A 20,975-nucleotide genomic window follows, 5' to 3' on the forward strand; every position below is an offset into this window, starting at 1 on the left:
ATGACAACGTTAGAGAGCGTCAAGGATCCATCTGTCTACCGCTTCTCTCACATTGTAGCCATCTGGAAGGGATCAGCTGTATACGTGAGGTGTAAAAATAACGAATCCGGGCAGCCCGGTGTGGGCACACATCTCACTATAGCAGGAGAGCTGGAGAGATTTGCGAACGATGGGGTGTAATCCTGTTAGAGGGGTGACGGGGCCTAGTCCTCAAAATGCAGTGTGGGAATGTAATTTGTCATCTAACCAAAACCCCTAATTGCTTAATTGGAGGCATTACCTGGGTATCAAGCTGCCTTGTACAGTAGATGTGGTCTACGAAGGTGTAGCCTTTGTAGACTGCGTCCTTTGAAGGTCAAACAGAAAGAATTGTCAAATGGGATGGTCTGGCCTATGGATAATTTTGTTTTTGCGTCACCAGCTGCTCCAGCCCTTACCCATGAGTCACGAAGCGCTGCACCTTTCGCCTGGCTGGGACACGCCCACTTTACCGCTGCACAATATGGGAATGGGATATGTTGAGCTGCGACGGATCCGTTGGTTGGAATGGCTTTGAAATGGGACAGCCTTGTCAGACCGCTGTGATGCATTCGCTCTTCAGATGAGAAGGATGCAGCCCCTGAATTCGGACACAGCCCTGGTGTCTCCTGTCTGCAATAGATGCTAATTGGGCTGCCGAGTTCTGGTTCGGGGGTAAGCGCACCACTGGAGAGCCGGCTCGTTTGTCATCTCCGGGAGGTGACCAGTGAAGGTGATGTGGGCTCCTGACAGACTGCGCTAGCCAGCCTTGGTTCAGCGATGCTGGAGACCAGGGAGACCACTTTGTCCGACCCAGAGCCGACGACTAACTACTTCCCATTCATCTCCATAATTCCACTAATTAATCCTTGCTGGGTGAACCTCCTGTCGGCTTGAGCTGCGGTCCTCCGGCCCTGCGATAATGAGAAGCATGATCACCAATCTCTCTAGCCTCACTAGCCCCAGTAAACCCAGGAACACCGGTGACCTACTAGCTAAGATGCTCGTTAGTCTTCCTATATCTTTGGATGATCGGGACCTAAATGAGCATCGGTTTGTACCAGATTCTTCCTGTCCATAGGCCACTAATGTCGGTCATGATGTGGTCATGTAGCATGGTTGGCTCGGTGGATCTTCAGCAGAGGTGTGGCACCTTCTGCTGCCATGCCAAAGCGCTGAGATATTAGGTTACCACCATGCGTGAAATCACTTGTGTCCCAGAGGTCGTTACTCTCAGAACATGTGCGTTAATTGCCATCACCTGCAGTGAGGAGCCCAGGAGAAAGTTTGAACCCAGTCTGTGTCTTTTTAAAAGACACACTAGTGGGATGTTAAATACTCCAGTGTTTTTTTCCGTCGTGAGACAATCATGTCTTTGATTTCATCGGGAAGACCTGCAGCTTGCACTCCAGCAGTCACTTGCAAAGTAGGTTGGACATGCATGGACTATCCTCGATCAATGTTCTCCAACTTCTCCAGTACTTCGATCTGAAATCCCCATCCGTCTGCTTCTTGAATTCCCTGCTCCTGCTTTTCAGATGAAAAAGACTGGCTGCCATAGCTGGCTCAGCTGACATTAAAGGTTCATTTTCCCATTGATCCAATTTCCCTATAAATATCCGGCAGTCTTAACTGAGTTCAATGCTAACTGCTTTTACGTGCACAAACACAGGCATCAGAAATGGGCTCTTTGTAGTCGAGGCGGAAAGGAACTTGCGGAAAATCCAATTGTATATTTAATGCACGGCCTGTCAAACGTGTCATTACTGGAGTTCGTTACACGGATAGCTGGAGGGAGCCTATCACTCGAATGAGATAGGCTCCGGTATATTTATGTGAGGATGGCGGACAGGTGTATCTGCTCAGAATAAACCAAGTCCCCTGGTATCTCCCTGACAACCGAGGGTAGCCAGTACTCCTGGCCTTGCTCCAGTGTCCCAGGAGAGTGGGAAGTGAAGGAGGGGGCAGTGCAACCATGTGACTTTTCTCTGGCGGGTGCACGGTGAAGCGATAAGTACTGTGTGTGTGTGTGTGTGTGTGTGTGTGTGTGTGTGTGTGTGTGTGTGTGTGTGTGTGGCGGAGGGAGAGAGCAGAATTTAGTTAGCAGTCAGAAGAAGGGAAAATTACTCGCTGTCACTGTCTCGCCGTGTTAGATAGCGCAGTAATGTATGGCCCGGCATTAAAAGCGGAAAGAGGAACGGCGATTGGACAGAGCAAATATATCGTCCCTGTGCACTCGGGGAAAAAAAAAATAACAACTGGACAGAATTTATACAGCTCCTGCCAACGTTTTTATGCAATCGAGCCATTAAAGGAGCTGGCGTCTCCCTTGTCCGATCCCCAGCCAAAGTGTGTTTGTCAACCAAATGGACTTTGTGAGCCATTCCGCATTATTGGGCTCCTTAAAGATAACAGGACGACACACGTGGCCGCCGTGCCCAATATTTATGCTGGAGTTAAAAGGGTTTTTGCTCTGGGGGTAGCGATGGGCATTATACAGGAAGTAATACAATATGCCGTTCATAGATGTCAGGGGCATTAAGAGGAAGTCCCTGAAAGGGCGTGTGCCACATTCACCGCACGGAAGGAGCATCCTAAATCCGGAGGGGGGATGCTGATTCGCTTGTGAAAGTCACCTGCTTCCATGATGTAACGGTTAGCACTGTAGTATCCTGCAGTCTGACGTTAAATCATGGTGGAACCTTTTTCGGTAAGAGGCATCCATCTCACTGATTGGAAGGTTGTACAGCACCCCATCTCCCCCCCCCCCCCCCCCACAAGTCAACTGAAAGAAAATCTGACCGACCTCAATCTGCTCACAAGATTGCTAAAGTAGCATCAGCCAGCTGTGGAGGGGGGGGGGGCAGACGGGGTGCTGTGCAAAGCATGAGGGGGTACATGTCCCTTCCGTCAGTCTCCTTGAAATGTTTTGGCAGCCAGTTTGCATGCAGTAGAATGGATGCTGATGCTCAGGTTGGGCAAATGCGCTAAACAGCTCTGTCAGGACGGGCCGCCAGCAGCGAGACACCTGTATGCCAGAGGAGGGGCAGGGTCTCCCGGGTGAGCCGTTCGTTATCGTTCGTTATCGTTTGTTATCACATTTAAGCTGAAGAGTCCCACGGTCGGTGTCTGTAGCCGCTCCCGACTTGAATGTTGAGCAACTTTGGGGCAAACGTGATGGGATGAGCAGGGTACAGGAACGGATCGAAAGAACAGGGAGCATGGTCTGTGTGACGGCTGCCTCCTCTTCACTGATGCACCATCGTTCTCGTTTCCTTCATCACCAGGCCTGCCAGGGTCCGGGGTAGGAGCAGGTTCGGGGAACGGAGATGAAAATGAGTACTTTGGAAATAGATTGGAGGTGAGAATCCTCTTCATAATGTTTTATATATACATACACACACATTCATTCATATACATGTGTGTGTGTGTATTTTAGTTTTTTTCTAATGATACCTTTTTGGGGTTTTGTTGGGAGCAGAAAAAAAATAGCTGATTTTCCTACAAGAGCTAAACAGCATCTTTATACTTTGGTTTCTGGCGATTCCTGGGTTTAGGTCCCATTTGGGGAGAGGGTCATTGGATGACCTGAGTTTCAGGAGGCTTGCGTGCACGGGGCCAAAATTCATATAGCGGGGCGAACCTAATCATTAGCCAATGATATGACAGGGGAGGGTGCACTCTGGGGCCAATCAGCTTTCAGCTGGGGCTAGTGCCCCTGTGGCCCCGCCCTTGCTTGAGTTCCTGAGAGGTTCCTGAGTTGGGCCCCTGACAGACTCCGTTCAACCAGTTGGAACCCGGGCCCCCAGCATGCGGGACAGACACCCAAAGATGCGGCCGCAGGTGTCCTGCCGATTCCATAGATGTTCTGTCCCTTAAAAACCCTGTTCTGAGCTCCAGCATCACAATGCAAAACCACAGCTTGGTATCTAGACGGCCAGGTGAGAATGAGGCAGCCTCTCCAAGGATCCCCGATTTTAAAACCTTAGCAAAGCGTATATAACATGCACCAGATGTTGCCAAGTTCACGTTTCCTGGAAAAAATACGTACTATCAAAATCAGTGACAGGAATATATTTGTACTCCAGTCATCCTGGTTAAGATTATCGGAACTGAAATGCGTTACATTGGGATTTTTACAGGAACCTCGAAAAGAATGTCAATTAAATAGCTCCGATGTGAAACGTGAAACCAAAGTAAATAAACAATAAATCAATCCCATATCACCCTAAAAAAATGTTTGCCTGGGGGGCAGGACCTCATATGCTGGCTGTCATCTCATAACAAGTCTCCCTGGACCCAGGAGGACCTTAAATTTGAATCTTGGCTAGTTAAGCTGAGACCAACATAGTTTCAATGTGTCGTAATTTCACTCAAGGGACCAATGCAGGTTTTATGAATTCGAATCTGATGTGTCTGGCAAAAATGAGAAGCTGCAAATACTCAGGGACAGGACTGAGCACCCAATATCAACAGCTTATAATGTGCTATTTTAAGAAATACTTACTGAACCTCGGAGAAACTGGGATGAGTGCATTGAGGGTAAACCCGGGCACACAAAATATGCAAAAGGAAATGGATTTGACTTGAGATTCTGTTTGAATCTAAAGCCCTTGTAAGAATAAGCCCTTGTTTGAGAATATGAGGATATCGAGTGCATGATGTACAAAAACCATGCTTGCGTGCAGTTTTCTGTATCGTTGGTCACTGGTACAGCAAAACACTTGAAATTGTAAAACAATCACACACAGAAAAAAAAGAGATTAATGGCTTTCAGAGTAAAAATTTTATTTTAAAAATAAATACATGTCGACTCAGTGAGAGCCAAAGAATCTTTCATCCCAGCTGTCATTCTTGAAACCAAAAGGTCAGCTGTTGGAGAACGATACTGAAAACTGCGTTCGATCTCCTCGGCTGCATTAAGGGTCACGCCGACAGTAAACTCAGGGTTCAGCTGGCACTCCAGGTGCCAGTCATAATATATCTGTGAATGAGGTAAACGCATGAAAGCTTCCAAGGACGGGAAAAAAAAAAACAGCCGGACATCACCAGCGGAACTCAACCTAACAACCAATCAGAGGCTGATGGCAAGTGCACAGGTCCTGGCAATGTGGCTTCACAGTAAAGCCCATATGCAGTCTGGTCGGAATGTTCTGGAGATGAGCACAGTGCTTCATACTGTATGACTGGAGGGGGCAGAGTGTTCCTGAAATCCTTCCTGCGCCTCGATCCCTCTGGCAAACAGCTGGATCAGCCCACAGTGAACCCTGGGGACACAAAGACCAACAACTTTTCAACACAAAGCTAAGAAACAACGTTACTGGTTCTGTTCTCAATCCCCTGACGCCCATCTTCACAATGGCTGTTGTGTATCTTTGATAAGACAAAAACAACCAGAGTAAAACGGCAGTCTTGTAAGTATCTGCGCAGGATACGTGTCAATCCTTTTAGCCTAATTTCACCTACTGCAGTATTTAACTATGCAGAAAGGCGTCTGTTTCCTACAAGTAAGATTAAGGTTTTTTTTTGTTCTTTTTACTGTCTTTAGCCTCTGTGTCCTCATTACTTATCTCTACGAGCGAGTTGTTTTGTTGACTCACATCAGGAACAATTACTAGAGGGGAAAATGCAACGAAATAATGGATTTCTTTCTTAATTAAATGGAAGTAAGCTTTTAACAGCAGGAGGCCTATTAAATTAAATCCATCACGCAGCCATGCATCACTGGCGAAATACAATTCACTGATTGGTTACAACGGTGCATTAAAGTTATAATGAATTCTGGAGTGAGTAGTCATAATATACAAAGGTTTTGTCAACCATACGCAATTAAATCATTCTTTATCGGCCCTGGTATCTTTACAGAATATTTAATGAGAAGCCTGAGTTGTAAAATCATTGTAAACAGCTGAGCAACCAGTATTCCTGTCCAAGAGCATGGAATATAGATGCCTGTTCTTGATTTCCACACACATAAATGCACTTAATAGCCTTGGATCAGTGTTTTGGTCCTGAGACCCAGACTCGCACAGGTAAAGCTAACAGCTGCACATTGGCGTTGTCATACCCGACTTCGATGGTGGCTTGAGGAAGGAGCTCTCCATCACAGCTCCACCTGCCACACGTGGGCTGGCATCCATAGCTTGGGCTGAACTGTGTCGGTCTGGCCCCCTTCCACTCTGGCTCCAGGTCATTGCCGGGGACAAAGCAAAACCGGCGGATGCGGTGCACCTCCACGAAGCCCATGTCAAACTGTGGGGTGCGGGGGAAAAGGGAGGAGCGAGTAGCCAGCTGTGTTACACCAATGCCTCTGATATACCTGAGTACTGGAGTGAGAACACATGCATTACACCTGAGTACTGAGGTAGAAATACCTGCATTAAACCTGAATACCATGCTGGGAATACCTGCATTACACCTGAGTACCATGCTGGGAATACCTGCATTAAACCTGAGTACCATGCTGGGAATACCTGCATTAAACCTGAGTACCATGCTGGGAATACCTGCACTACACCTGAGTACCATGCTGGGAATACCTGCATTAAACCTGAGTACCATGCTGGGAATACCTGCATTAAACCTGAGTACCATGCTGGGAATACCTGCACTACACCTGAGTACCATGCTGGGAATACCTGCACTACACCTGAGTACCATGCTGGGAATACCTGCATTACACCTGAGTACCACACTAGGAATACCCACGTCACACCTGAGTACCATGCTGGGAATACCTGTGTTACAACTAAATACTGTGGTTGGAATACTTGCATTACACCAGAGTACCTGAGTTGTGGTAATACCTGTTTTACCCCGTGTTACTGGTGAGAGGACACCTATTAGGGAGAGGGTGACACACACCTGGTCGCTTGTGTTGGTGTGGCGGTACAGGTGCCGGAGGAAGTCGAGACGGGAACAGTCACGGACAAGAATGAGGTCAGTTGTGCCATCAGACAGGTGGGCGGCAGGGGACATTCCCTCGGGGCTACGGGGACATGCACAGCTCATGCTGGCTGCGTTGATGGCCAAGAACTTTCCCTGGATCATTTGCCACCCATGATGGTGATCTGCGGAATGGACAATAGAGAGGAGGGTGATTCACATCCTGGGAAGGAACAACGTTCCACATAAGGAGAACAATGGGTCACGACCTTGGAAGGAACATCGTTCCATGCAAAGAAAACAAGGAGCCACGACCTGAGAAGGAACATCGTTCCATACAAGAATACACAAATCTGAGAGCAGTGTTCATAATGGTTATATTGTTGAAAGCAGAATGGTTTCAAGATCACATTTCAGTAGTACCAAAGTGTTTTTATGTGCGAGCTATTGCCAATAGTGTGCATTTCATTATTCAGGATTCCTGCGTTATTATACCAACAAAATAATCCCAGCCAATCGACACGCAGTGAACATATTAATTAGAGATGTGTTGTATTGGTTTCAATGGTTTTTTTTTGCACAGAGAACACATTTACTGGATATTTAAACGAGGGAAAACAGGATGGGGCTTTGATGCACATTAGCCCTTGGCCTCTGAAATGGCACATTTGCATGCTGGGAAGCTCATTTGCATGCGTACTGCCAGAGCCAGGCCTGCAGTATCTGCGCTTGTGATATTTTCATTCCAAACAAGTAACAGCAACGGCACTCATTCGGGCAAGGTTTAAAAAAAATCAGAAAGGAGTTTGGCATCGCCGCCGCCTTCCTGATTAAGACGGGCCTCTGCGCACGCTCATCGCCCCTCGGGAAACATATCAGCGGGAGCCGGAAGAGGCAAGCTCAATAAATTAACATGTAAAACTGCCAATTAGGGATCAGGGGTGTGATCTGTTGTTTTCAGTAAACACAACTTATCTGCTGCTTAGCATAAGCGGCTGCAAATAATGTTTACCACATTCATGTCACAGTTTGAGCCCCCCCACCCCTCCGGAGGGGATGGGCTGCACCGGTGGGTGCTGAGCAGGCACGATATTGCAATGAGTCATGGTCTGATGGAAGAGGAGTCCCTCCCAACGCACAATGGGAGCGCTGACAGACGAGGGACTGGTGGGAAACAGACATGGGCGGGGAGACAGACTCATGGACAGACTCGGGGATTGACAGGGGACAGACTCATGGACAGAACAGGGACGTTGCGTTCCTCACCAGGAGACGTGCAGTTGTGCTAGTATGACTCATGATGGGATACGCGGGGATCATGATGGGAATTTGTGTGGTGTTGTATTGCAACAAAGAGTGAAAGAGAAGATGTCCCACCTTTGTTAGGAGTTTCCTTGTCTCTCCCGCTGTCATCAGATAGCGGCCGGCCATCCCGCTGACAGAGGAGGCACCTGCGTGGGTCAGTACCGGGGGACATTATACATAAGCATCAGCGGTTCGGGTTGCCATGTTGAGGTTTCCCCGTCAGGCTCTGGTGGCTTTAATAAGTGAGGGGCCTGCCGTTACGTAAAGATGTCCGTGTCCCACTGCTCTCGCTGGGGCTTCCTGACATGAAGATATCACACAAAAAACCTGCCTTCCCACACTCTGCAGGCTGATCCTCTCTGACACGACTTAACCTTGTCTCCCGAACGGCTGCGAAGATGCCAGTTTGGCAGAACTCACCCAGCCCGACACTTGGTTTTGTCCCTCGGACTCCCCGAAACGTCCTTTGCCGGGAGGAAGTATACCGTGCCCTCGTAACAGTGATGTGCGAGGAAAGTGGTGAAGCCTGCAGGCAGGGCGGTGTAGGTTATTATGGAGCGCGGGGCCCGGGTGCGAGTGCAGAGAGGCTAAGCGCATGCTGACTGAATGCACCTGAGACGCTGTATCTGACAGGCCCCATCCACCGCTTCTTCTCGCTATCCATCAGCACATCGCCATAGAAACCATATCCAAGCAGGGATACGGAGTACCTGAGGAACTTGTTCCTGTGGTGGACTGAGCAGACGTCCAGAGCGTGGGAGTCTCCTGGGGGGGTGGGTGAACGTCAGGCACTTCACATATGTCACATCTCGCCCTTGTTTAGGAGTGTATATGGGGGGGGGGGGGGTGGGATCGGATCCCTGTTGACAGCTGATTGGCCCCCGAAGTGCCCTCTCCCCCATCACTCACTGATTTAAACCATATCATTGGCTAATGATATGAATGGTGGCTCAATTGCCCACCACCATTAAAGGGTGCTGGAATAGTCCCAGCCTTAGTCATGGACGGCGTGAAAGTCCTTACCAACGATGATGTGCAAGGCGGAAGTCACTGGGTCATTGGTCCCCACCGAGGCATAGCAGATGCAGTCAGTAGAACCTAGGAAGGACGTCATTGGGTCCAGAGATGAGCAAAAATACATCAAAATGTACCAAATATCCTATTTTTAAGTATATTAAAATGAACTTCAAAATACAACCGCCAAGCAAAAGTATCAAAATACACTACAATAGTTTGTATTTTAAAAATACAAGAATACAACCACATACTTCTATTCTATATCAGCCTGATCTTTCACACGCAAACTGACTCAAATGGCCAGGATACAATGCGATACAGACACAGAACAAATACGAACCCAAGCAAAGTGTCTTAAATATATCCCAATTACTGATGTGAACCCTCAGATAATGGGAACAATAAATGCAGAATGTTTTTTTTTTGTAATTTAATTGACAAAACTGACAATCTTTATTGCCATTGTCACTTGGACAACGAAATTGAAAAATATTTAAAATATAAAATGTAAGCGCTTTTATATGTTAGCGCTTTTCAGCTACACCTTAAAGACTTTAAACTCTAATACGCCTGAATGGAGCTTTTAAGTCTTTTGGTTCAGCTATGGTCTCTAATGGCCATTCAGTAAAATGACTGAAAAAAACAAACTTCTGCCTTGTGTAGACAAACGTTAGGCACACGACGTCATCATCCGTACTTTATGGGGAAACTACAAAGCTACTGAACATCAAAGTATTTTGATACAAATTACATAATTATTCTTATGAAGTAAGTCAAATTCAAACTACAAATTACAATACTGTATTTAAATCATCTATTTTAAATACAAATATCATAAATTCTGCCTGTCCCTGGTTCAGTCAGTGTCGACACGCAGCACCCGAAACGAGCCACTCTGCCTATCTGCCCTTAAGCTGAAACATTTTTAACCACTCTGATTAAAGGTCTTCTGTCTTCTGCCGATTAGCTTTTTCAAACTGTAAAAATGATCATATCGCGGTCCACAGCGCTAATGCTCTAAATTTTCTTGAACAGTGGGGCTGTTCTGCAGCCTTATCTGTTACACGAAGCCTGATTACCCTTGCAGCGATATCTCCCGTCCCTCAGGGTCTTTAAGGTCCGTCCAAATTCTATTTCAGAATAAGTATGTAATAACTACCCACGCCTTTTCGCTCAAAACGCCTGCAAATAAAAAATGACTGTCGAAACCGGCCTGTGATGAACAGATAAGCGGGGGAATTACTGAGATCGGTTATGATGAAAACAGCACTTTATGACTCCCTTGGTGAGCACTATACTAAAAATGGCTGGCTGATATACTGTTATGTGGTTAGCGTGGCAGCCTTCAGCCTCACTGACCTTTCAACAATCTACCACAGATTCGCTTATTAAATCTTACTGATTCTCCCTGCCCATCTGGGAATGACACGGTGGCCTTTTAGGGGTGGGGTGTACCCTTCTTTGAGGAGTGCTCTTTCACAGTGTGAATGATTAAGTATGGAGTAAATAACAGGATAAACAGGATCCCGTGAGTAACGTTCAGGAAAATTAATCCGATTTGATCTTTATTTTAATTAGGCAAAGAGACACAAACGCAAGCACACATACGTGCGGTGCCGAAATCGCACAAACGGCGTGTGGCAGACATCTGAAGAGAAAGCTTCTGTATTTAAGCTCATGAATATGTATCGTGTACCTGCCAGCAGGAGATACAATGCAACTGTTTATCGGAATTAGACTCGGTCACAGCGTGGAATCGTCAGCTTCCCAAAGCGGGGTCCGGCCAGCCCCCGGGTTACATTTTTCAGCATTACACGACCCATTCTGATGGTACGATACTTCAGCGGCGTTGCTGCCCAGGACGTCTCGCACGTTAAATCGAAAAAATATACAGAACCCGTTAACGTTTTCTCAGGGGCTGTGGAAGGGAGCCCTCTCTGTGGAGTCATTCCCAATCTCAGGCATCCAGGCGAAGTGTCACCGGAGTGAGACCAAAAAATGCATTAGTGTTTGGACAGCTACATCACCGCAAGGCCCAGGAGCTCACGGCGACAAGCAGACACTGGAGCCGGGCTCCAAATCTCCAGCGATGGTAACAAATCACGTTATCCAATTTACTCTCTGTTTCTCCTATTTACAATGATTTAAAAATGGGGCATCGCATGCATAATGGAAGGGAAATCTGAATGATGGCCCCGTCGTGCTTCCCTTGCCATCTCGGCGAGTGACGGGGGCCGTGCCGTTGCCATGGAAACCGCGGCGGCATGTGCTCCAGCGTGGAATTTAAGTTTAATTTGACGCTGCCTCGGTGAATGTACTGCACATGTCGCTGGTCGGATTTTTGCATTACTGGTCTATTCAAAATCTGGAGAATTCCCAACTCTCGCCCGTCAGTATTAATCCGACAGCTCACCTCGAAGCACATACACACACACACACACACACACACACACAGGCTGAAGACACCTGCGCTTCCCCACAGCTGCAAGCCATTGACAAGAACATCCCATAACAAACTTCGCTCTCGTCTTCCAGCTGACAATAATGACAGCTTGATATCGTGAGGATTGCTACCCAACATCCTCAAAGGTAATCTAAAGTGTTTACATCCCCAGTCCATCTGAAAATGCCAAAATATACTATGACAAGTACTGTTACCATAGTGATGAAGTTCGAGATTACAAAGATGAAATAAAGCTATTACTGGCTTTTATACAGCATTCCTTGTATTAATAGTTGATTCCTAGTATTCCCAAAAATGACAGGCTAATTTATAGTAATCCCAGAACTTCATGGGCTGATTGCTAGCATCCCCCAGTATTATTGGCTCTCTTCCAGCATTCCCAGTGTTAAAGTTGTTTTCCCATTACTCAAACTCTGGCGGTGCGGTTACCTGCCGGGATGATGCCGACTCGAAGCGTACAGGGCGCCGGATTCTGCTCCGTACTGTTCTGGTCCACTCCGGCGTCTCTCTGGGTCCTGGTGAGCAGCCCGTGAAGGACCTCGCTGAATATGCCATCACCCCCGACGCACACCACTCTGCCGGGTGCGAGAGGAGATGCTGAGCCGGCTCCGCAAAGGTGAACCCTATAAATATACGCCGGAGCGGCCGGATCCCCCCAAATCCCGCCGCCGTTCCGAAGTCCTTCACTAAGCCGTTTGTTTACCGGCTCGGCCCCAAACCGAGAGACTGGGGAAATTATCCACCAGCAAACAAGTTCATTTGTGTCCTACGACTATTGTGATCCCTGGTCCGGGTGCAGACTTACCCGTCGTACTTCGTTAGGTCTGCATCACTGGCCAAGTGGTCCTTGGCATGATCCCTCTGTTGAGTTACTATGGAAACAAATGAATCACAAATGTGTCTCCCCTCTGTCCCTCTGCCTTCAGGCGTTTGAGCTGAAGCCAAAATGACATATATCTAAAAATATAGGATACTTTTGATAGCTTTTGGCTGACTTTAGGAGATTATGGGAGTCAGACAGTCATCATATTAAGTGTCTTACTGTAAGATGCCTTATGGATGCGGCTGCTTTGCTTTATTGCAGGCTGGTCACCATCACGTCTGGGTCAGCAAGCTAAGCGCTGAGGTGCACCTGCGTCGGGCTTTTTACTGACTGCTGTTCACTCACCGCCTCCTAACATCACTATGACAATCGCTGGAGGGGGTGCTCACCCCACGCTTCATATAATTTCCAGGTGCCAGTGATTAGTTGGGTCCCTCTTCAAAGATTTCTTTGGATCATTATGATTATGGATTGTCACAGTCCTCATTATGATATTTTGCCAAAGTCATAAATAGTGTTTTTCTTTTCCGGGACGGACCCTGCCGCCCAGCAGCCGTAAGGGCGCCATGTGTCATTAAAATGTTAATGCGAGGCGTCGACCGGGACTCACAGATCACGTGCGTGGACACGGAAGCGCGGGAGAAAAGGGGGGCCACCCTCTGCTCGTAAATCTGCTTGGCTTGCCGTTTGCCGCTGTTGGGGTTAATGTAGACCAGCAAACGCTTGGGTCTGTGGTCTAGGAGATAATTAGTTATTAAGTCTCTGTTCACATCTGTCAATAAACTCTTTCTAAAGCACAACAAACCTTCCCAAGCTTCTCTGTAGATAACTAAAGAGACTCATTCTTATGGGCATGTAAGTTATTACACTACTGTATATAAAGCTGACCAGGGACACATCTCAAGAGCAAAATGGCGTGAGAGCCATGTGGGTATAAGGTGCAGAACAGGCAGAGGAGCTACACATCTGTGGTTCACTGGGGTGCGGTCTGTGCTATGAATTCTTTACCGTGGTAAAAATGTGTTCAGTGATTTATAGGTATGTAGGTAATGTGTAAAGTGTTATTGAGAGACATGTGACTAGCCAGGGGCGAAAGAGGCTGTGAAGCACAGGAGCCTTACTGAGCAGGCTGATCTGCTCCCTGATGGTGCTGACCCAGTGGTGACAGGTGGAGGTGTCGGGCCAGTGGAAGGTGACGTCACGTGGCCGCCAGTGGTGCCGACCCTCCCTCTCCACATAGGACACTAGGAGGACAGAGGGCAGACTCTAAGGGGGTGTCTGAGGGTGACAGTGGAGGTGGGGCCATATCTTGATGCACCACTGTCCAATCCCATACCTGTGAAGGCGCCCTGGCACGTTTCCTCTTGCTCCTGGGTCCGTCTTTCACTGTTTTTGATCGGGGAGATGCCCCGAGCCTCCCAAACGGCTATGATTTCACAAACGGGTACAGAACCGCTCTCTGCGGAAGCAGAAAAGTGCATCACCCTCACCAGAGAAACACACAAACGTCCATTAATAAAGCAGGCGAACACACTTCAGGTTTCACTAGATAAAACCATTTGGATGGAGAGAAATCAATAGATGAATGACATAAACAGATAACAAGGATACCATTATGAAGGAATAAATGTAGAACTATCCATCCATCCATCCATCGTTTAATCACTGTTAAACCACTGTCCCAGTCAGGGCTGCAGCAAAAGTAGAATTATTAAATGGCACATACGGTGTATTTATGACTGGTATGTAAAAACAACTGTTTGTTCATGCCAGCTGCTGGATTACATAAGAGCAATACCGCCATCTAATCCGTTTTCTATTAGATATTCTGAAATTATGAAATTAAACATCCAGTCAAGTTCCTGTCAAGCAAACTACACTCACCTACTGTAACTGTGGCTCATAAATGAGTAACTGGGTTATAAAAATAGGTTGAAATAAAAGCTTCTATTTAACTTTGTTAAGGCTTTATTACAGGATGCCAGGACACGTAATTGGTGTCTCTGAGTACACTGAATGACTGTTTTGAAAGTACTTCTCTACTATTGTTGCAATCTCCCCGTAGACTAACAACACCTTCAGGAGATCACAGACCTTTAGAGCACAGTTAGCTGTCAGTCGAGCGTTTTAGCAGGCGTAGTCCTTGGGAACTGTGGTTGGCAACAGGAAAGCTAATGGCGCTTTCACCAGCTTGGTTAAAAACGCAAGTTAGTCATGCTACGTTAGGTAGGTCTCTAGCTGAGCAGCCCGGCAGAGGACCTCAAGAAAGAGGACCTTACAGAGAGCACCGGGGTCCTTTTATCACTGCGAAACAGACATGGAACTGCAAGTGAGCCGATAACAGCATTATGGATTACAGCCCCATTATTTGCATTAAAAAGAAATAGCGTTGTCTGACCGAATGGAAACTTTTAAATTAACAAAGCGGCAGATGTTAATTGAAGTTCACACATCGCTTTAGGGAGTTTAAATGAAGGGAGAAGAGAGTTTTGAATCCACAGGTGACACTTGGACACATCCTGAGTTACACAGCTGGTTAAGATGGGTTTAAACTTTGTGAATCCTTTCTCAGCAAAACTGCTTTTATTTATTCCTTGAACCAGTGAAAAATTCAGCAACAATGAGATGTTCAGAATAATGTTAGGAAATAGCTTATAGGAAATAGCTTAGGGCTGAGGTACTATAATGAAACAGCTAAAATCTATGAGGCACAACTAGCAAAAGATCCCATTCAGTAATAACGTTCATCACATGCAGAATGCATTGTCAAGAAGTCACTGTCATCGTCAGCTGACAGAAAAGAGCAGGCTTCAAATTGCTGCCTGGAAAGTCATGTTCTCTAAACAGAGGTGTGATCTGTTTCATTTGAATGGTTGGAATAGAACCAAGAGTACAGAGGAAAAGCTATTACTATAACTCCGTCTAACTCGCTAAGCCTGTTGACGAACCGGGTTTGTATGAAAAAAGATCTTGGTGTAATTGCACGCTTATTGATGTTTCCGTGGAAACCCTCTGTCAGGGCCTGCGTCCAATGCAGCAGAGCACTGCAGCTCATCCCCTTCTTGGCAAAGTTTTGTTTAAATCCTGACCTCCAGAGAAGCACAGACGAATAATCCCCCTACTGCTAATGTGGGACGGTTCTCAGGCCAAACCGTGCTGACTCGCAATGACCTAATGAGACCGGAGAGGCTAGAACATCCTACAAGCGCTAGAGGAAAGTTCACAAAGTCATTTCCTCGTAGCTGAATCTTCCTGTGTGCTATGCAAAATGCAGCTCAGATATCTGCCTTTCCATCTACCATGGAATCTTACAGTATTATGAAAAAGTAGGTCACTATCTGTATGCTTATTGTAATGAAAATACTACCCTTCCAAAAATACAACTTTTTCGTAACAGGGAGCACTGTGATGGGGACCAGCAATGTTTCCTCTCCTGGTAACTGAGACCCAGCCCTCATTCGGCCCATGCGAAAAACTGACCACACATGCTTGTCAACTTTGATCGGCTGGCTGGTGTGACATTTTCAGATTGAGACAAATCTGCACACACACGCACATGTATGTAACAGTTTTATGATCTTGTAAATAGTCTGTAGGGTTTGCAAACTACCCCAAAGCTTTTGATGTAGCTAAATTCAGTTTATAATGTAATAATACAGACTTGCAGTAAAATATCTTGTGTAAGCGCCAGTCAGAAAGCGTGAGTGTCGACCCTGAAAACAATATCAGACAAAAAAGGAAATTACTATGCAGTATGTATCTTCCACACACCTACCAGCGCATTTTGTTTCAAGAGATATAAAGTGTGCCTAAGTACCCAGAGATTCCAGCATACAGATTACATAACATAGTCTGTCAGCACACGACTCCCAAAGTGACTTAAATGGCCTAAAACTGGCATTTTTCTGGAGCAAATAGGGTTATGCTTCTGTTCCCACAAACAAGTAAAGTGTCCTAAACACCACAGTGACTCTAAAAGGCTGTATGAGGAGCTGCTCCTGGAGAACGTAATCGGATCGTGAAATGGTGTGTAAGACAAGGGCATAAAAAGTCCTGAGGTTTTATCTCAGATGTGATTAACATCCTTAATGCTACACACGTGCAGGATTAGTACGGGACTCCATTATTTAACCTAAACAATGTGCGTTTTCACTTAGCTGTGAAGGACATATCCCCCAATTACGAAAAAGACAGTTCGTTGTACTGGACCTGGGAAATCTTTGATCACTTTTCAAAAGTTTTATTATTGTTTTGAAAAATGAAAGCCAACGAATACTAAGCCTATTACTTTCATGTCTCATTAAACTGTTTTCAAAAATATATTTCCGTGGAGAAAGTAAAGTATATTATTGCTCACACTTGCGTCTAAGTATCAAATGCGTTTAAAACGCGGAGCGCCCAGCTTAAGTTACCCCAGCAGAAAACCCCAGCCAAAGCGCACAGGTATAATCCTGCACATTAGCAACTTACCGACTTTAAATTTATTGCTTGTATTATGACTTCCAGAGGCAGCTTTCGTCTGTAGGTTCCTCCACGTCAGCCTGATACGGCTGAGGTTCACCTCGAAGATTGTGCTTTTCAGGAAAAATCGGGATGACAACAGGCGCTCCGGCGTCTCCATCGCCGCTCGTCAGATGCTAGGTCGGACTTCGGTATAATAACGCAGCGATCGCACGGTCCGCGTCGCCGGTCCCCGAAGGCACATGCACATTCACCCGTCCTGTCGGATACTCCCACAGTAAAAGGGAAAACACACCTTACTGTACCACGTGTGAAAACCTTCTAATATCTCACTGACTGCAAGCTCGCTGAACAAAAAAAATAAAATACCCCAAGCCCTTGGAAACCGTGGGCTGTAAATCATTATTGGGCAATCACAGATGTTATAATTGTTGTAACAACTAAAGAGCACCGATCTCGGTGGACCTGGCTTTAATATCTATTATACGCCTTTTAATCGAGCGTCAAGGTGGATATTAAGTACTCTGCAACCTACGCCACATCAGTTTAATTACTTTTCAATGCGTTCGTGCGACCATTTCGATAAACGATTTATCCATTTAGGCATAACACAAATTATAGCGATAGAACAAACTTAAAAATAATAATAATTAATGCAGAATTTTGTTATCGATAGAGTTGTTTGCTGGGGTGCCTACGGAACTTCCTTGGTGATTTGTACAGGTTTTGCAGTAAATTCAGTATTTTGATTTGAAGTTGCAGATCTTCATGACGGAGATTTGAATCACGTTATAAACAAGTTACACCTTCAAACGAGACCAAAATGACTTGTCATCCATAAACGTCGCGTTTAAAGTGAAAACCTTTGGAAAGTTATTTGAAAAAGCGCTGACCAAACTGGCCAATCATTTGTAGAAATCATTCTTGCAACTGCAGTAGTTAAACATATTTTTCAAAATCTGACGTCTTTAGAGAATTAAAGGGTGGCATATGGGAAGATCAGATACAATGGATAATTTCTCTTGTTTTTTCCTTCATTTAATCATGTAGGCTACAACAGCTGCGCATTTTGTACCCACAAAAATAATAGAAGACAGACACACAAAGATAGATAGATAGATAGATAGATAGATAGATAGATAGATAGATAGATAGATAGATAGAAAGAAAAAAAAACTCGCCGCCCTAGGATTTCCAGATTGCCCATATTAACACAATTACTGTTACCCGTCATGTATTGACAAACGCAACTTGTAATCCAAAGGGGCTGTTCTATATTAAGAAAAACATCATGTATAAATACAATTTGTCAAGCACGCTGAAACAGAAAGATGCTGACGGAGTCACACAAAATGTGTGTACTGCCATATGCTTAAGATAATTGGTCTGGATAAGATTTACTATTAAAGGAATTAATAATTCTTATTTTAGACTGGCACAGATGGCACGAGCCATATGGTCTCTCAAGTGCAGATACGTGCAAACATTTTCCAAACTGCACTGATGCCTTTTAACCAGTTTGATCGTATGCTATCTTTGAGACGAGCTTTGATTAATATTTCGTGTATCTGCCTTTAATTTTTGAGCCTCTTCCACTTTGATCGGGTTAATGGCAAAAAACCTGACTTCCTGAGTTTGTCTTTGATCATGTTTTCGTTTAAAAATATGTACGTGCAAGTACCACGTGGATTTCAGACCTGTAATCAACTTCCTTTCGCTGTCTTTTGTCATTACTACTGTACAAAACCTTAAAACTAGGTCATAATGTAAGGAGTGTTTACTCACTGTTAATTAATTTGTTTCATCTATACAATAGCACAAAATATGATAAATTGAATTGCAATAACCACCTGTCCTTTAAGGCCACAGAATCCATTCTATCACAGGCCTCCCCTCTGAGATAATTTGGATTATAAGAGGGTCCTTCTCTCAAAAATTCAATAAAAGATCTCCAATGGGAAACCCAACAGGCCTATTGAATGGAAGTTATGAAGCTCAACACTTTCACAGATGTATAAGGGTATTGGTCATATGGTGAGTTTCCTGAACCTTTCTTAACGCTACGTTGTTCGTAAGTTCGGGAAATGCACCCATAGCCTATACACATGTGTATCGGAACCCATATGAAATGCATTTTTGGCCCTGCTCACATTTGGTTTCAAAATGCGTCTCGAGGGATTAGATCACAAGCAGACAGTTGAGACACAATGCCGCTTACACCTGTGGCCATCATTTGTGTTCAAGGTGCCCAGCTGACCAATCGTGTTCAGATTTTGTTAATGTCCCGCACACAGTTATTGTGAAATCCTTCCTGGGGACGCATCCGTGTTTGCACTACAAAAGATATATGTGGTCAAAAACATCCCAGACCACCTTAGCGAGGAGTTTGAGTGATCGGATCACAATTTGCCTTAGTGGTCATTTACGCTTATATTTAGTGCGGTCCATTTGTGATCTGAATGCCCAAGATACATTTTAAATCCAAGTGTAATGAGGTCCATAGATTATAAGGTATTTGTGATATAAAGTTAAATGCAAGCACAAGGTAGACCACTGCATGTAACCATTTTACATTACAGGTTAGGAGGTTTCGCAGTCAAACTAAATCTTTGCAGTTCAACTTGACAATAGAGGAAGTCATCAATTTTCTTCAGTCTCCTGTACTGTGAATAAGTCCCAAAAAAATCCACTACTACACACAGAAAAAAAGACACTGTTGTAGGATTCCATTTTTATTTTAAAGTGCATACATATTGCATTACTTTAATATTAAAGTATAATTCCTAAAACAGGCAGTGCTGACCCACACTTCCGTATAAATAATTTATATTTCCACGTCAATAGTGAGGTGATCTAGACTGAGTTGGAAGTAGCACTGTAGTTCAAAAATCGACGTCTTTACGTATAGGTCACGTACATTTGTTTTTACTTCTGATTGGGTAACGACCGAAGTTCCTCATATCAACCAATCAGAGCCTCGCTTACTCATAGACGGCTGAATCAACATGGCGGCTGTCTGAGTTTAAGGAAGAGGCTATGTGTAAATATAAACACTGGTAGCGATCTGCACATTTGTTTTTTTTCTCTTGTCATTTATCGTGCTTAATGAGATATTACACGGCAAATAGAAAATGTCAAACGACGGCAACAAAAAACAATTCTGGAAAAGAAACACAGCCAAGGTTCCTGGCAGGTATGTGACGTGCTAATCCAGCTACCTTTCACGGCTAGCAAAGTAGTTTTGCTTTCAGAAGCAAACGTTAATACCGGTTATGTGTCACGGGATTTTTTTTTCTGTGTTACTGCTTTTCCACTGCTGGAAACGGAGGGGGGAATGTAGTGGCGTGTGTTGATTGCTGTACACAGTTAACTATGTATCAGCTGTGTCTCTGGCAGAGTAATGAGGAAATAAAAACTAAAGTACGCCTTGTTGGAGAGTGACAGTCATGTCACTGCGGAGTACCTTCTTCTGTCGAGTTTTCCCGGGCTTTATTCTATCCCATAAAACGCTTTTGCCTTGATAAATTAACTAGGAACCGCTTTTCCGCTTGATGCTAACTGTGGAGGCTGAACTGAAGAGGCGAGTCCATTCGCCTTCCTGGGTGTCAGGTTCAGCTTGCACAGAGAGCTGACAGAGCTGCCAAATCATTCCTACACGAACCTAGGAGCTCTTCTGTTCCCAGATCATAAACGTTGTAAAGAAACCATAAAAATTTGTTAGTGTTACGCTTCAGGTTCAATGGCTCTTCATTATAGTAGTGCTTAAAACCAGTAATTTACATATAAGTTTTATGGCATTATATGAGATATATGATATGATATGACAGGGTAAAGTCTCTCTTGACTGATTTGCATTGACTTCATGCTGATGTAGAGATTAACCTGCCGTTGCTTCCTACCCCCCCCAGCATACAACACGTTTATGGAGCACAGCACCCCCCCTTTGACCCTTTACTACATGTCAAGTAAGTTTATGGCTTGGGTTGTCCCCTCTGGTGAATT

At 45.2% G+C, this 20,975-nt stretch overlaps 2 protein-coding genes across 5 annotated transcripts in view; one reads left to right on the forward strand and one right to left on the reverse strand.

Annotated features, from left to right (window-relative positions):
* Positions 1-4,794: 4,794 nt before the first annotated feature.
* Positions 4,795-17,378, reverse strand: LOC125739322 (ceramide kinase-like). Its single transcript, XM_049009320.1, has 13 exons — positions 16,983-17,378; positions 13,849-13,971; positions 13,634-13,756; positions 13,123-13,248; positions 12,495-12,561; positions 12,119-12,264; positions 9,232-9,306; positions 8,821-8,973; positions 8,629-8,734; positions 8,281-8,354; positions 6,883-7,088; positions 6,086-6,270; positions 4,795-5,285 (listed from the first exon to the last, which is right to left on the reverse strand). Exons 1-13 carry the CDS (start codon positions 17,131-17,133, stop codon positions 5,192-5,194), a joined length of 1,629 nt encoding a protein of 542 aa, XP_048865277.1. The 5' UTR covers positions 17,134-17,378; the 3' UTR covers positions 4,795-5,191.
* A 2,569-nt stretch (positions 17,379-19,947) lies between these two features.
* tbc1d22a (TBC1 domain family, member 22a) overlaps positions 19,948-20,975 on the forward strand; it is a 56,724-nt gene continuing 55,696 nt past the window's right edge. For all 4 annotated transcript variants that reach the window (XM_049009316.1, XM_049009318.1, XM_049009317.1 and 1 more), the window contains exons 1-2: positions 19,948-20,166; positions 20,882-20,938. In XM_049009316.1, coding sequence (XP_048865273.1) covers positions 20,105-20,166; positions 20,882-20,938 — 119 coding nt within the window. In that variant the 5' untranslated portion in view covers positions 19,948-20,104. The remainder of the gene's footprint in view (positions 20,167-20,881; positions 20,939-20,975) is intronic.

This window comes from Brienomyrus brachyistius, chromosome 3 (assembly GCF_023856365.1).
Source record: "Brienomyrus brachyistius isolate T26 chromosome 3, BBRACH_0.4, whole genome shotgun sequence".
Classification (NCBI taxonomy): domain Eukaryota; kingdom Metazoa; phylum Chordata; class Actinopteri; order Osteoglossiformes; family Mormyridae; genus Brienomyrus; species Brienomyrus brachyistius.

Bases quoted from the DNA above. Each gene is read 5' to 3' on its own strand.
- LOC125739322 (XM_049009320.1), bottom strand. From the start codon at position 17,133: ATGGAGACGCCGGAGCGCCTGTTGTCATCCCGATTTTTCCTGAAAAGC. The intron at 12,562-13,122 runs GTGAGTCCCGGT...TTGTTTCCATAG, and splicing joins CGTGTCCACGCACGTGATCT to TAACTCAACAGAGGGATCAT. The intron at 12,265-12,494 runs GTAAGTCTGCAC...CGCACCCGGCAG, and splicing joins GACCTAACGAAGTACGACGG to AGTGGTGTGCGTCGGGGGTG.